Source organism: Pipistrellus kuhlii, unplaced genomic scaffold, assembly GCF_014108245.1.
Source record: "Pipistrellus kuhlii isolate mPipKuh1 unplaced genomic scaffold, mPipKuh1.p scaffold_m20_p_13, whole genome shotgun sequence".
Taxonomy (NCBI): domain Eukaryota; kingdom Metazoa; phylum Chordata; class Mammalia; order Chiroptera; family Vespertilionidae; genus Pipistrellus; species Pipistrellus kuhlii.
The window spans coordinates 25,399,665-25,417,232 of record NW_023425438.1 but is presented as its reverse complement, the minus strand read 5'-3'; the positions used below and the strand labels follow the sequence as shown (position 1 = coordinate 25,417,232).

At 40.3% G+C, this 17,568-nt stretch overlaps 1 protein-coding gene across 1 annotated transcript in view; it reads right to left on the bottom strand.

Moving 5' to 3' along the window:
• EML6 (EMAP like 6) overlaps nucleotides 1–17,568 on the bottom strand; it is a 191,351-nt gene that overhangs the window by 109,207 nt on the left and 64,576 nt on the right. Inside the window, exons 2-6 of the mRNA XM_036435332.2 lie at nucleotides 16,886–17,045; nucleotides 12,909–13,007; nucleotides 9,933–10,001; nucleotides 5,145–5,330; nucleotides 3,398–3,533 (exon numbers count right to left, since the gene is read on the bottom strand). Coding sequence (XP_036291225.1) covers nucleotides 3,398–3,533; nucleotides 5,145–5,330; nucleotides 9,933–10,001; nucleotides 12,909–13,007; nucleotides 16,886–17,045 — 650 coding nt within the window. The remainder of the gene's footprint in view (nucleotides 1–3,397; nucleotides 3,534–5,144; nucleotides 5,331–9,932; nucleotides 10,002–12,908; nucleotides 13,008–16,885; nucleotides 17,046–17,568) is intronic.

The following is a 17,568-nucleotide window of genomic DNA, read 5'->3' as shown; positions in this document are numbered from 1 at the left end:
GCTATGGGCTGCTATGGATGCCTCAGCATTTGATTTTCCTATACTGTGGACAGGAAGCTACTATCAAGACAGAATATGGGGTGTCAAAATGGTTTCCTTTAGGCAAAAGTGATAGACCAGGGTGTATTTTTATCTCCCTGATGTCTAATCTGTACACAGAGCATGTAATTAAAAAAACTGGACTAGATTCTGGAAGGAGTGACAATTCCTGAAAGAATTATCAATAGCTTAAGATATGGAGAGGACACCATCTTACTGAAAGAAAGTAGCAATGGTTTGAAACAACTTCTGGTGAAATGGAAGAAAAGAGTGCCAAAGAAGGATTGCATTTGAACATCAAGATAACAAAAATCATGACATAGTATACTGAAGATATACACAACTTTAACACAGACAGTGAAGACACTGGAATTGTTAAGGTTTTGCTTTCCTTGATTCAGCCATCAAATCAAGACTGCAGCCCCGAAACCAAGAGAAGGCCAATACTCAGAAGGGCAGTGATGGGAGAGCTAGGAAAGATCCTCAAGAGCAAAGGAGTGTCATTGGAGACCAAGGCTAAGACCATTCATACCCTCATTCATATTCCCAATTACTATGTAGAGATACGAAGATTGGACAGTGAAGATGGCTGATAGGGAAAAAACTTGACTCATTTGAAATAATGGTGTTGGAGGACAGCTCTATGGACATCCTGGGCCACTAGAAAGATTTACAAGCGGGTCCTAGAGCAAATAAAACCTGAAGGATTGCTGGAGGCAAAAATGACAAAACTGAAGCTGTCCTACTTTGGGCACATTATGAGAAGATGGAGTTCTTTGGCAAAGACAATAATTCTGGGAAAAATAGAAGGCAACAGACAAAATATGAGATGGACTGACTCCATAAAGGAAGCCACAGGCATGAGTCTACCAGAGCTGAGCAGGACGGATGAGGACAGGACTCTGTGGACATCACACCCTCACAGGGTCACCAAGAACCGGAGTTCACGTGATGGTACCAAACACACACAGATAAGGAAATTAAAGCACAGAAAGTTCCAATTATTTACCCAAAGTCCCAGAAGGAGCAAGCGATACAGATAAAAGGACAATTCAAGCGGTGCAAGTCTGGAATGAACGCTCTTCCCCACAAAGTTATTTCCTTTCTCTGTGGATGGGCACCCAGGACCTAGTATCGAAAATTAAACAAGACAAGGTGATGGCTCTTTTCCATAAACCTAATCCTATTCAAGACGTAGTACTGAGGAGCCCCTCAGCAAAGAGGTAAGAAATAAAAATAAAGAGTGCGAGGAAGAGAGATTTCGCTCAAAGAGGGAAGGTGGGAGAGGGTGAGGAAAAAACAGCAGGGACCTCGGAACCTCCTTCCATCGCCTCCCCTCATTAAAGGGGCAGCGGAAGCCACTAAGGGGGTGGACCAGCGGCTCCTGGCCCTGCTTGTGGTGCTGGTGCTGAAAAGTAATGCTAAGGGCAGCGTTTGGGAACCTGAAGGAAACAAGGCTCCCCAGAGATCCCTGGGCACTGATGCCTGGGGGACAGGACTGGCCTTATGATTTGTGGGACCCAATATGAAATAAAAATGTCAGACCCCTTGTTAAAAAAAAAAAAAAATGAGTAAGAATTTCAAGGAGGCAACAGCACAACACCAGATCTCCTGCCTGGGGAGCCAGCCCTGCCGGGAGGATTATATGGCATCCAGTACACAGGGTGCTCGGCACAGTGGTCGCCGTCCAGTACTGGAGCTGCTGCAGGAGTCACAGGGCTCTCCGAGGGCTGGGCAGGGGCTGGTCCTAACTGGACTGCAGGTCGCCTGCAGCACCAAGTGCCCATGGCTTGCTGCTCCTGTTTGCAAGGATCTCTGCCTGAGAATTTCTAGCAGAACCCACCGTGAAAGCTACTCTCTACAAAATCAGGTCTATTTCAGCGTCCATAGGATTCCAAACTCTATAGTCACAGGTACGCCACACAGCCTCAGGGGACCTCAGAAGACAGACCCATCACTAGACCTGCTATGTCCCACCCTGAGGAAGGACCACCCAGACGGGTGTTTATTTGAGGCCAGCCTGGGAAGGGGAATTTCTACCAGAACAAACCAGATGGTCAGCCTCTTCGAATGTTCTCACACAGCATTCCATACCACAGAGCATGAACAAACACCACCACACGCATCCCTACAGGCCCTCCTGCACCTGGACTGCAGGTTGCAATCTCCAGCACCTATGCATGCTCCTCTGATGCACCTCCACTTTCTCAGCACAGTGAGGCAGGAGGCATGGCCCAAAGGACAACGGTGGACAGACAGGGAGATAGGTGCTAGAGGCGATGGGAGCAGAGGTGAAGCATGAAGCCACTCAACGGACCAGAAGAAGAATCGGATGCGCTTGCTTTGTCTCTGTTGGAAACAAGGCTGTTCTCAGATTAGAGAATTGTTTGGTTTTTTTGAATGTTCTATACCAGGGTTTCTCAGGCACAGACAGAGTTGGAGATCTGCTGGTTCTTGAGGGTCAAGCTTGAACACGGCAGGTTGACACAAAGAAGAAGGGGCTGCTAGGCCATCCTAAAAACTCTGGCTCTTTTTCTGAGGAAAATGGAAACCATCACAGGCGTTTGAGGAAAGGAATACTGTGATCTAGCTCGTAAATGTCAAACAATCCCTCTGGCTGTTATTCTGAGAATGGTGGCTGAAGCAGGAACACTAGCGATAAAGCAACGGCAGTGATCTATGGGGAAGATGGTGGTTCAGACCAGCCGGTGGGCATCTGAGATGCTGAGAAGTCCTGTACCTTGGAGACTTCAGCCTCCTAACTCTTGCTCAACACTGAGGGAATGCTGCTTGGCCTAATGCAGAGTAGCTCCAGATATAGAGTTTATAGTCATTCTACACAGGAACAATTCAACAAGTATGTGTTGGAAATTAAAACAAATACACAAGACTCCAATAAAATGCCCGAAGCATGCTTTCTGGAAGAGCCTATTTAGTCTGTAGGCACGTATATGACACTTAGTAGATGCTTAATAAGTGCCTATTGAATGATTAAATGAATAAGACACCTTATACTGTGTGAATAATTACTGTATTCTTTTAGACATAATCATTTATAACCATTAATTCCAAGTCTTTTATCACCATAGATGTCATTTATTTTAATTGACTTGCTTTAAGAATTATTTTTGGCTTCCCTTGCCACCACTATAAGTCATTTAAGCTTCATTATTTTACCCAGATCATAAATTTTGTGTTAGAAATGACCAGGCTCGGCATGCACTATTATTAGGTTAGGTGTGAGATTTGTCTTAGATCCCTTTGTGGAATAAGATGGGTACAGAAAAACCAATACAGAACCTCACCTTGCATTTAACACTCATAGAGTTATGGGTAAGTATAAAAATACATATATTACCTTTATATCCTTGTTCTGTCTCCCTGAGATCAATTTTGGTTATTGGTTTGAAATCAGTATCCCATAACCGTATACACCCGTCACGTCCACCAGTGGCAAAGCCTTCATCACAAGGATACATGCTAAAGATTCCAGCCTGGAAATAAGGCAGATAACACTCAATGCTGCATCCTTCTGCATGTCACTGCAGTTGGGTCTTGATGGTTAAAAATCAAGTCAAAACAAACAAAAAATCCCTTGTTCTCTATTGAAATCCTGACAGTACAACAAGCAGCCATTTGTAATATCCTTTATTTTTTTAGCTAGATTAAAAATTAATCATAATAACCACCAGAGCAAACTAGTTCAAGAGCTCCTTTGCCACAACTAAACTGATTGCAGGTTGTAAGAAAATTATTCAGAAATTCCTTGGTTAAATTGGATATGGAAATCATAAGTTCCTTTACATGACAAGTGATTGTTATAAAGAAAAGATGTGACAATGGATCATGAAATGACAACAATGGAGGGATTTAATATAAATGCTATCCAAATAATCAAGTAAAAAATATCCTGGCTGGGGCCATAAACACTTCCACAGGTACAAGCTCATCTCAATGAACATAAATTACCATGGTGTTGGCTTAAGCATCATTGAAGATGCCCTTCACACCTGAAATAGTTTTATAATTTAAAGATGCTTGTCTGCAGAAAAATTTTTTATTTGGTCTGTGTAAAATGCTACAAGTGAATAATTTTGACCTAAGATCTACCGTGTTTCCCCGAAAATAAGACATCCTCCGAAAATAAGACCTAGCACATGGAAAATAAAGAAATCCCCTGAAAATAAGATCTAGCGCATCTTTGGGAGCAAAAATTAATATTTTTGGGGAAACAGGGTAGAAAGAGAAATTAGGTTCCTAAGGTAGCTATGAATGAGGACAAATACTGACCTCTTAACTGTTTTAAAAGCAGTTTAAAACACAATAATCAAAGCCAAGAAAATTGGTTCTAAACATACAAGACAATGAAAGATCTAAAATTTCATAGCTCTTTAAGAGTTGCTTAAATTTTTCTTCCTATTAGAATAATAAGGGATCAATTTGGAGGCAACAAGCAAAGGACTATCAAATTTCAGGAACATTTTACCACAGCTCCACTCATAGGCTTTACCATTCACATCATCTGTTTTATCACCTATAGACACAGCAATGTAACCATTTTAATATATGTCAAAACAGAGCAGAGTGGTCAGAAGTAAAGTTTGCCCTATTCTTACACAGCAGACTGTCAAAAGAGTTTGTCAAAGGTTTCTGTTTGCGTGATGTGGACCTAGAATTGAGGGACATCCATTTTACCAATGTAAAAATAGTTGTCTCCTTCCTTGCTGATCAACATATAGGCCACAGTGACATCATCTCAGACCCACTGAGTCAGAATCAGCGCCTTAAGATCTCTGTGACATTTGCAGGCACAGTAAAATGTGAAAAGTGCTGGTCGATATGATGAAACTGATGATGAAATTGTTCTAGTCTTCTATCGAGCTACTGCTGATGAATAACAATACTAACCAGTCCTTCGGTAATTGAGGTGAAGGCCAATTAAATTATGATGCTTTTGAAATATTTCTTTTAGGTGAACAAAACACTGGGGAAATCTTTCAGGCATGTTTAGGGAGTGCTCAGCAGAGTTGGTTGATCCGTAAGCAAGGGGCGGGGGATGGGGTTTGGGGGAGGGGAATACCAAATTTTCAGATGGGAACACTTACACTGTGTGCGCCTTGGACGGTGCGGACTAAGTTGAGCCCTTTCCAGACATAGATGTCCCCATTTAAAGCACCAGAGTAGGTGATGTCTTCTTTGGCACACGCAAGGCAAAGGATGGTCTGAAGATCCCCCGTTTTGCCAAATATCCCTCTTTTTGCAGTCAGGGCATTTCCACAGAGTGTCCAAAACTAGAAAGTAAATGATAAAATAAAAAGATCCAAAAGTAGATTGTTCCGAGGCATCTCATTATTAGTGTTTGTTTGCTAATGTTCTGATACCCGTTACATAATTTGCTGTAGTTGAATGAGGTACACACACTCTAACTTATTTTGCTGTAACAGCAGAGAACCGCAAAATGCTTTAGCCAGCTACTGGCATAAAGAAAACTTAATATTTTAAAATGTTCAAAGCTCCAAAATTCCAAAACATAACTAATTATTGATTAGTAATTTGATATAAAATGTCAATGTTCCAAGAGTTGGGATGAAGTAGATGATGAATCATTACACTTTTGTTTGATTTCCTGTCAAGTTATAGAAGTAGGATAGATTCATTGTCGGGAAGTTTAGAAAAACAGAATAGAGAGGAAAATTGAAATTACCCTCAACCTCCTGCTAACACACTGATATATCCTCTAGCCATTTTCTGGTGTATATAAATATATTTGGAAACAATTTCTTTCTAACTAAAAATGTTATAAATCGTCACTGTAAAAATGTTACTTAGAAATATGTTATTAAATATAAGCAATATTTCCATAGAGCCAAATAAATGCCTCGGCTTTTCAGTTTAGTGGTATAATGTATCATGTGGGAAACCATAAGCATGAAGCTTGAGCTACTTTATAGAAGGTAGCAGGGAGACTCTATGGTTATGTATATATTAAATGTTTTGATTTAACATAGTTTTGGAAAAATATATGAAATGGCATAACTCTAGTGCCCTATACATAGTCTATAATGGCTCTTTACGAAGGTCTAGCATTTAATCTTCTTAGCACCCTGGAAAAGAGCCTAAGACAGATACTACTATCCCCATTTGGAAGCGAGGAAAAGAGTATTAAGTGGTTTGACGAAGGTCAGGGCTCAAGTGGGGAGGATTATACAGGACATAATATTGAAATCCTGATCTTTGCCTTGAGAACTTTCCCTCTAATGAAGACACATATAAAACAAGTGATCATTTCAGGAGTAGGATTTGGATTGCTGGTGAGGAAGACACTGCACTAGGGCTCAGAAGAGGAAAAGCCAGGGACAACCCTAATCTTTGGTGCAAGAACGGAAGCAATGGTGGTCCTCTCAGAGCAGTTGGGTATGTGACGTGGCCCTCAGGGAGGAGGAGGAGACAGATGTGCAACTTTTTGAGACAATACAGGGTTCTTCTCATTAAAGAGGGAAGTGCCAACTCTGGTGATTCATTTCTCTGGATATTGTTTTTATGGGAAGGCATGAAAGTATACATGGAAGGAACGAAAAGATAGGTATACGCTTCGGTAATACACTTACTATTTCATTATTAACGTTGAACCTGAACAAACGATGAGATATAAGTATAATACATATGACAAGCCAAAGGACTTGCTGTGTGTGGTGACCCTTAAGATGCTTTTCTTTCTCATCCTGTCTCCCAGGCGTGAGGATGAAAAGGAGAGTCATTATTTTGTAATTATTATTGCTTTAACATGGGGTGTGCACCTTCGCCCTGAGTTACTGAAATATTTCCAGATGGACAACCACAAAAAATACAGAGAGGCTATTATCCTCAGACACAAAGGGTTTCTGAGAAAATCACCTGATCAGATGGTATAATGTAAACTAGGGGTGTCGAACTCAATCAGAGAAGGGGCCAAAATCTAAAATCCAGCCTAAATCGCGGGCCAAATGGTTTACTGAACAGTCATAAACTGTCATTGTGATGGAAACGCAGCGGAGTGCAGTGATGACAGCATGGTGCGGGCCACATTGCAAGGCCTGGCGGGACGGATTTGGCCCGCGGGCCTTGTGTTTGACACATGTGATGTAAAACATTGCAAGTAATCAAAGGACCCTCTGAAAAGGCACCTATGATATAAACGTAATGCCAGGATAGGTAGGAGATTTTTCTCCGGAAAAATGGCAAATCTTTGACCCATGATCTCTTCTTGAGAAGCACTTCCTGTTTGGAAAACAGTGACAGGTTAGGGTAGCCACACATCAGTAAGCCCACATCAGAGGGAGAGTCATTGTCTATCTTCCCCAATCTCCAGTCGCAGATTGAAATGAAAATTTTGTTGGAACTGGAAGCTCCCTTGGAGTTCACCTGGCCCAGGTCATCTCCAAGGTCCCTCTGTCTCTGACTAGAGACTGGAGGAGGATCAACACTGTCCACAAGGCTAGTGGGCTCATTTGCCGTAAAACCAACCAAGCAGACGAAGCTCAACTGCCACTGTTTTCCAGGCGTTCCTTTCAGATCCCTGTAACTTGCCTGTTTGCAAAACCAGGAAGGGTTTCACCCTGGCTACAAAAATTTCACTGAAGAGTATTTTCTTGGGGTGAATCAAAGATTTTGCATTCACCATGTGACTGGAATCATTCATTTGCTGTTAGGCAGCTTTTTTGGGGGGGAGAAAAGGCGGGGGATCCTAGAATTGGATGGAGAAGATACAGATGGGGAAAATAATTGCTTGAAGCCTGTGGAAATTTGATGTGGGTTTCTTATTAGTAAATTAATACAGAATGGCTGAGTGGGCTTTTACAGATTCTTCCATTTGAGGTAAAAATGCTTGTTTTTGCTTAGAAAAAAAAAAAAAAAAGCCTAAAACTGCTAAGACAACAAATTTCACAGGATAAGCAGCTTGCAGTATTTTCAAATCAAGTTACAGGGTTTACCTTTCTCTGCTTCTAGATTTAACTGATTAAAAGTTAAACCAAGTATAAGGGGGGGGAAATAGGAAGAAGCTAGAGAAGCCTACCAATTAAGCAGCAGTTAATCTATTTCTTTTAATAATCTGGGGGTGGGGGGGGGTGAAGAGGGGAGGAAGTTAAGCCATGTATGATCATTAAGGAAATAATTCCTAAGTGGAAACAGCTCTACACAGGGAGCCAGAGACAGAGTTTAAATCTTACCTGTGCCAGCATTTTTGTGATCCTGGGAAATGGGGGAGGAAGGTAACATTATTGTGCCCCTACTGGTTCTATACACTAATGAAGGTAACTCAATAAATTCAGGAAGTAGTGATCTCCCCACCCTTTTTCCTAGAGGAAGAAGCTCGGCCTCAGGGAGATGAAACAACTTTCCCGGAGTGAAGCAGAGGGAAATAAAACCAATATTCAATGTCACCTCCTGGGACTTGGTCTCCTCGCTGTAGAACACGCAGGCCGGATGATGGCTCCCGGGTCAGGGTCCCAGTCTTCCAGACACAGCCTCACGGAAATCAGGCTCATCGTGAGCTCACGCGTTTCTTTACTTGTAGCTCAAAGAACTGGATACCTTTGCCATATTTTAGACTGATCAGAAACTCATGTTGGCAGATACATATCTTGGATGAATAAAAATTGTTAAGGTACCCTAGCTGGTTTGGCTTAATGGATAGAGCGTCTGCCTGCAGACTGAAAGGTCCCAGGTTTGATTCCAGTCAAGGGCACATGCCTGGGTTACGGGCTCGGTCCCCAGTGTGGGGCGTGCAGGAGGCAGCCGGTCAATGATAATCTCTCATTTATTGATATTTCTATCTCTCTCTCCCTCACCCTTCCTCTCTGAAATCAATAAAAATATATTTTAAAAATTGTTTAGGTAATTAATATTTAACAGCTACAATGTATCTTGTGGACAGAATCTTTCCAAATATTGATTCCCATGGAAAGAAAATTCTTAAAAGTAGGTTCTTTGGTGATGAGACATTAATAATCTTGTTTTTAATATATTTTATTGATTTTTATAGAGAGGAAGGGAGAGGGATAGAAAGCTATAAACATCGATGAGAGAGAAACATTGATCAGCTGCCTCCTGCACACCTCCCACTGGGGATGTGCCCACAACCAATGTAAATGCCCTTAACCGGAATCGAACTTGGGACCTTTCAGTCCGCAGGCTGACGCTCTATCCACTGAGCCAAACCAGTTTCGGCAAAACATTAGTAATCTTTGAACATGTTATGGGCCAAGGACCTTTCTGCTCCCAGTCCCATGATTCCATGGGTGACCAATGCCCCCTATTAATTCTGGGCTGAATTGCAACCCCTCAGCTGGCTCTTCTGCCTTCCAAGCTCTCTCTAACAAATTCACCTACCCACCAAGCCTCAGCGAAACACCATTCCTCTAACCACTTGGGATCTCTCCTTTATTCCTACAGAATTTCAGTTGTGCCTCTCTTACAGAATGTTCTGTTTTAGTTGCTCAACTTCAAACAAATTGAAAATAGGGTCAGTTTTTATTCCTTCATGTGATACAAACTCAATTTTTTAAAATTAAATTTAGTGAGTTTTCTCTGCTTCCAGGTGGGCTATGTAAAACATTAGGAAGGCTCCTCCAACTGCTGCTGAAGCAAAAAGTGCCTGTATGACAGCAAAAGTATTCTCAGGTTACAATCAGGTCTTTGCACCAGGGTTACTAAATGATTATGAAGCCCTAAGGTGTTGGTAGGACACTGATGTTAGCTTCCTTCATGATCAGAGAAGCAGGTAAGGAAGGAGGTTTTAAATGTAAGGAAAGCAAGGCAAAGTCGAGCAGTTTCTCAACACCAAATTAAACATAAACACCTAAAATTTCTTTTCATACGAGGTACCAAAAATTTGAAAAAGAGAACTACTTTACCTTGATATGTTTCACTCCACAGCTAACCACTCTGTTTGGCTGATATGGATCCCAGGAAATATCAAAAATCTGTTTAAAAAATATTAAAAGTTGCTATGTTGGTCATTGATGGGTGGGTTTTTGTTTTGTTTTGCCTTCTTTAGATACCAGTCTGTTTGCCAATACTCTATCCTGACACTTAGGACACAGTGTTAACCTGCACAGAATGAGAACCGGAGGATCTGGCTCGGGGATGAGTCAGAACTGCTGACACATGTCTCATCACCTCATATCTTCTTACCTCAGGCCTGAACAGAGAGGTAACAGTTAACTGCGATCATTGAGAACAAACTGGTGTTGTATTTTTAAGTCTATCCATGCAGGGTAATTGCTTGTGATGACATAGGATAATTTTTATCAGATTTTCTCTAGCTCTCCATGCTAATAACACTTTTCAGATAGTTTTTCTCAATAAAAAAAAAATTACAAAATGCTTCATTTTAAGTAGGAAAATGTTTCATGGTCAACTACAGTCAATGAAGCCAACAGTTCCTAGTGATCACAGAAGTTAATATCCCTGCACAAAAGGCAGAGGCCTTTTCCTGCCACTAACTTAGCCCACCGAAAATAGTTCTTCAGACTATCATTATAATCTGGTCCAAAATAATGTTACATTTCTTATTTTCCAAGAAGCTGAAAACGTATTTGCCAGTGTTATTTATCATACTTTGAGAACAGCTATTAAGCTGCTTGCAGGCAGTTCTACTTCTATTTGGGGGACAGGAAAGAGAAGACTGTCATCTTTTAGGGTCAAATTACCAGTGGCAATTGTTTAGTGCATAGTCCCCTGGTGCATGGGAGAGAATCTGATTTAGTGGGTCTGAAGTTGGGCCCAGATATTTTAAAACAGAGCCCAGAAGATTCTGAGGAAGGTGGTCCATGGACCACATTCTGTGAAACTCTAATAAAAAGAACCCATCACCAGGGCCAGAGTAGGCTGCTAACTTCTCATCACATCGGAAGAAGCAATATGGACCAATCATCGGAGAAAAGAGGACTATAACCTTCGGTTAGGTAGAGAAGAGCAACTGTGGACCACAGAAAGAGCACTGAAGAAAGAGCACTTGGCCCAAGCACCAATGAGGTCCAAGTACCCGCTTCAGCTAAGCAAGCTCAGGCAACTCTTAGCATCTTTAACCACATGTTCCATAAAATGGATAACACCATCTCAGTTTTGTTACGAGGGCTATTGAGATGAGGTTAAGTGTGGTCATTTTGCAGGCTACAAAAGCACTCATTATACAAATGAGTAGTAGGGATTAAGTATTTGGTCACTAAAATAAACTTGATGATAATCATTTGCCCATAAGCAGCCAATCATCATTCACATCAGCATCAGTAATAAAGAACAAAACTAGGTGTGATATAAATTACGGCGTCTGCCGAAACCGGTTTGGCTCAGTGGTAGAGCATCAGTCTGCAGACTGAAAGGTCCTGGGTTTGATTCCGGTCAAGGGCATGTACATTGGTTGCGGGCACATCCCCAGTAGGGGGTGTGCAAGAGGCAGCTGGTCGATGTTTCTCTCTCATTGACATTCCTAGCTCTCTATCCCTCTCTCCTCCTCTGTAAAAAAAAATCAATAAAATATATTTATATAAATAAATAAATAAATTACGGTGTCTGGGAGAACAATGCTCTAAATTTTAGAGTCTAAAAGAACAGTATTTCATTAAAGCATCCTAGGCTAAAATTACAGAGTTCTCACTGGAATAGCATTGCACTTACCTAACTGGAAAGTGTACGACACAGTAACGAAGCAAAAGGAAATTCATGTATTGATCCAATTCAATTTACTTTATGAGATACAATGGGATCACAGTATAAACAAAAGCAGGAACACCCAAAATGTAAGCACTGGGAATATTTTCGACCTGTTCATTAAGTACTAAGTTAATACAAATTAGCCACCAATAAGTTAATACCAACACCTCTGGGTAGAGCCTGAGCAGCACTCTGCAGTAACATCACCTCCGAATATTTTTTATGTGTCCTCAGGGCTTGGAACCATTGGGCCAGAGGAATGCCAGGCCTCTTCCAACACTCAACGTTCCACTGATGGTCACTCCTGGGCTTTCTGAGAACTTTACCCTCGAGTACAATTTGCCTAAATAACTGTGGCAACAACTATTGGATTCCCTTACTATCATAATTCTCCATAGGTGACTATTAATAGTATAGTCATATAAAAAAAAACTTTTAGAGTTCACACAAAGCAAGAGACAATGAATTTAATATTAAATTAAGGCCTCATTCTTCATAGGCACATATTGGACAGAAATACGAAACAACTAGGAATCAATGTAAGACACCACGCAAATTCATTATTTTTTCATTAGAAGATCAAGACAGTAAAGTAGCCAAATTATTTTAATTATGCAAGTCAGTGGAGAAATAGATTTTCTACCAGCTAATGCATATATGCCTGCTTTGTGTCCTATCTTGCCAGACATGACTACAAGGAAGTGTCATTTCTGATCACACCGACTTCAATATGAATGACAAGCAGGCCACAATTTACATTCAAGGTTCTCAAATAGAGCAAAGAACCACAAAGTTGTCACTGCATTCATTTGAAATTCAAATGCATACGCTCGTACACGTATTTTGTGAATACTAATTTCTAACAACTCTTTCCATTTCCAAATAAATACATTTGCATATCACTTTAAAATTCAATTCCATTTTGATTTTACGAGGAAGCTATAAAAAGCAGTAACTTCCATAAAGCAGCTGATCGCCAAAAGAAATGCCAACATAGCTATCAATCCTAAATTAATTTTTAAAAACAGTAAGTTTTTTAAGTTGAATATGTAGGGAAATATATACATGTGGAATACTTACTTTGAGAAGTATTACCAACTCTGAGAGGCTCAATCACAGCCCGCACCCCCCCCCCCCCCTTCTTCCCAGTTATACAATCTGTGTGGTCTTCTTACCCGGTCGGAGTGGCCAGTGGCTGAGGCCAGCAATTTCCCCTTCCTCCAGTCCCAAATGCAGACTGTGTTTTTGGCATCCAATCCCACAGAGGCCAAACGCTAGGATTAAAAACAATAATTTAATGGCAAGACTCCCCCTTACCCATGCCCTTCTTCCAACAAATGGCCACTGATAATCTACTTTGGGCCAAGCTTTGAGCTTCTTATGAAACAAAAATCATTTTTCAAGATCCACCTTAAGTCATGTACTGACTTCCATAGCATATACTGACATTTCAAAAACCTTTCAGGTGCAACTTATCTGTCCTTAAACATAGGAGACATGTGCAAAAAATCTCATGAATCTGATTAATCGGTGGAAATCACAGGAACAGAACTTGAAGGCAGGATTTGAATTTAATTTCTAAATTTAAGATCTTAATGTAGATTTAATAGAGTTTAGGGTTTGTAGTCTGAAAGCCTCAATAGACTGCTCCAATTAAAGGGTCTGACAAACACACAGAGAAGTCTCAGAAATAAACATTTTCATTCTTTTTAATTTCCATGATTTCACAAACATTTCAAGTGACTAAAGAAGATAACATAATTTCAGTAAAAGTAAACTGGCATTCCATCTACCAGTCCAAAGTCTTTGGATTCACAGCAGAATTTGTCCTCAAAGGGAAAGGGAAATTTAACATGAGTATACAAAACATCTAAAGTGTCCAAACCCATTTTAGGAACACCAAAATCAGAGGTCCTAGCAGGATACCACTTCTAAGGACACAGCACTGTTTACAGATAGAGGTTTGGACTGGAAGTAAATAGGTTTGGCTTCTATTTTAATTTTGTAAGTAGCCAGATATAACACCTTGAAAAATTCATTCACTTCCTTAAATCTCAGTTTTCTCATCGGTAAGATGAATGTAAATTTTTTTTTTTTCAGTTTACATAGGACTTTTGTGTGGATCAGTGAAATAATGTAAGTTAAAGGGTTTTAATAATATAGCATTACCCAAAAAATCAATAAAATATATATTTTTTTAAAAAGTCCTAAGTACTTAATACTGTTATAAAGGATTAACTTCTAAAAAAAAATCAAGGTAGCCCAGGAACATATGTGAGTGTGCATGTAAGTGTGTGAATGTATGGAATGATAGATGGCCATATATGACTATGTATACATGTTAGTGTGCAGAGATTATTGAGGTTTTTTTTTTCTGTAAATGACTTCCCATTGGGAATATTAAAAATACATAGTTGGAGGTTTTTAAATGTGCCTTTATGAAAGGAGGTCTTTGCTGTAATTTTTAATTGAGTGTTCCAGCAATGGAAATTATTTCAATGCATTTTTTATTTTCATCCATATAAGAAAATTAGAAGTGGGTGAATTTCATTGTTTATTCTTTAAAAAAAAGAAAAACAAAAACAAACAAAACAAAAAAACCACAGGAAAAAGCAGTTAACGTAAACATAGACACTAAAGTAAAACCCACATTTCTTGATTGAGAAAAAGCCAAATGGAATCTATTTTGTTCATTTGTAGTGACAGACCCCAGAGCTACCTGAGGAGCATTTATATTGCCTTTTGTTGTTTGAGAGAGGATGGGTCATTCGTCATTTTCTAAGTGTCCCTTGGTTCCCGTGGACTCTGACTAGGGAACAGGGCAGACCTGAAGCAATAGGCCTCAGCAAGGCAGGAAATCCATCATGGCCAACCAACAGGCGGCTATTCTTCTCAGCTGACAGGGAAGTCCACCCCTGCCCCCACCCTGCAAAATGGAGCCCAAAAGTTAAAGCCGTTTTCCTCAGCCACACCACATTTTTCTTGTGATGATTTAGAATAGCAATTTTCAACCGGTGTGCTGCAAGAATTTTTAAAACATGCAATACGTGACTATTTAGTCAGGGGCAAGGATCTTTTTTCCCTTAAATTGTCAAATAAAAATATAACAATCGTTGTTCAGTGTGAATGAATCAAAATTATATCTTTTTTTTTTCAGATGGGCAAATATTTTTGTTTGCCTCAGAATTTTAGTAGTTTGTGTTCCATGAGATGAGAAAGGTTCAAAATCACTGCTTTAGACACAATTTGGATAAAGAATGTTTGCTTAAAAAAAAAAAAAAACAGATGAGAGAATGCGCCTGGGAGAACATCTGAGCATACGTTTACACCTGGACGTGCTCATGCATTCTCACCCATTCATTTAATTTAGTCAGGAACCCAGTAACTGCAAGTTTGAAGAAATGTCACTAACCAGCCTTTTCTCTTTAGATGTGGATATACAACGGAACACAGGCATTATCCTGACTAAATTGGATGAGACTATAGAGTACTAAAATAAAAAAATAAAAATAAAATATCTATGCCAGGGTCCATGTGTTAGTGACTCTAGTTCGGGGTGGGGGTGAGGGGTGGGGGGAGGAATGAATAAGGATCACTACTCTCTCAAATTAGCAGACTATACCAAATACATAAAGGTTAATTGTTTAAAAAGGAACTCAAATCAGGTCAAGTCCTATAATCCACTGAACTTCACAAAAAATTCAGTTTGGTCAAGCCTTTATGAAAAATTTGACAGGTCTTTCCACAGCACAGACTCAGGTATTTAATAAAAATTAAAGAAACTAAATGGCAGAAATTTGGAGAGTTTAAGAAAGAAAAAAAAAATCAAGGTAGCTGAAACAGGTTTGGCTCAGTGGATAGAGCGTCGGCCTGCGGACTGAAAGGTCCCAAGTTCAATTCCAGTTGAGGGCATGTCCCTTGGTTGTGGGCACATCCCGAGTAGGGGTGTGCAAGAGGCAGCTGATCTATGATTCTCTCATCGCTGTTTCTAATTCTCCTATCCCTCTCTCTTCCTCTCTGTAAAAAATCAATAAATATATATATATATATATTTTTTTTTAAAAGTCCTAAGTACTTAATACTGTTATAAAGGATTAACTTCTTTAAAAAAAAAAAAAATCAAGGTAGCCCAGGAACACGGAAAGTGGAGAAAAGTACAGCCTTAGTAAAGAGGCGAATGCAGTGGGACTCGAGATTTCCACTCTGTTGGGGGCTCTGGGAAGGCTAACTCATTCTTTCAAGACCTTCCAGAATGAGTTACTTCCGGGGCAAAGAGCAAAGAGGCTGAGTAGGGCACCTGAAGTGGAGAGGACTGCCTGAGAAAGGGTCTGAAGGTGCCGAAGAGCGAGGTGTGGTGGAGGAATGTCGCTGACTTGTCCAATTTGACCACAAGGGGAGACTGAAGATGAGCTTAGGAAAGTTGGTTAGTCTAGAATACCCAGCTACAAAGTGTGGACTTGGATCAATTTTTTGCTTTTCTTGTTTTTAACCAATTCTCTGACCAATGCTTTTTCTGATGGTGAAATGTATTATCAAGAAATTTGCTGTGTGGACCAGTTAAGAGGTTAAATTGTCAGGCATGACATGTATTGGGAACTTAAAAAGATGGTGGCAGAGAGAATGGGACGGAGAGGATGAGTGTCAGAATTACCGTAAAGAAACTAATAAATACACATGAATTGTGCTTGAATTGTGGGGAGGTGGGCAGCGAGAAGTTATTAGAAGTGACCTGCGGGGAAAGAGTCAGAGAATTTTTTGTGTGGGTGTGAATTATTAGGAGAGGATGTTATTTTCTGAAAGCAAGGGGAACCAATGTGATGCTCAGAGTTTGAGGTTTATGGGAAAAGTCTGGTCCAATCCTCATTCCAAATAGGAAACTCACAGGAAGACCAAGTGGGATTGCCGAGTCATGATGGGCCTAAGCAGCATGAGCTCATGACTTTCTTTCTGGGGGGACCAAAATGGGCTTATTGAGAGCTGACGTCAGTGCCACAAGCTTGGAAAAGGGTCAAACAAGCGAAGACTCAAGAGGCTGCCAAGGGGAGACAGCAAGGGTTGACAGACTTTCCAGGCCCAAAGGCTATGTGCATTATAATTCTAAGCGACTTATGAGAAATCATTAAAGGAAATGAAAACGGAAAAAGATACACACCTGTCCATCTGAGTCGAAAGCCAGGCAGGCGACTCCATGTGTGTGGACATCTTTAAGAATAGACACAGTCTGGACATTATAGGAATCCCATATACATATATATGGCTCCTTCCCAACTTGGCCAGTTGCGACAAGAGTTTTATCTGGGTGTAAGGCAAGGCTGAAAAAGAAAAAGGCCTCTTTTCACATCCTCCTACTGAGCACAGGTCAGAACACCCATCACCTTTTACCCACATGTGTTTCTCGTTTTAATTACCTCACAAGAAAAAAGCTGAACTGCCCTCTTCACCAAATAATTACCCAACTGGCCTAAATATAAATGCTCAACTTTGGCAGAAAAGAGGCGTAGCACAATTTAACAATAATCTCATCTAATTTTTACCCGCTTAATTACCTTGAGACATTATTGTGATTATAATCCTATGATTAAAAAATCTACTTGTCTTGGACTTCTTTCACTTAGCTTACTGTTCTTTAAAGACAAGTACCATATGGCTTCACTCATATGTGGAGTCTAATGAGCTAACAAGCAAAATAGATCTAGAGAACAGGCTGATAGCTGTCAGCCAGGGTGGGCTGGGTTAGGGGAGTGGAGGGATTGTGCAAAAAAAAAAAGGGGGGGGGGAGGGGGAGGAGAATTCATGGACAATAAATAAATAAATTTGAAAAAAATATTCTTTGAG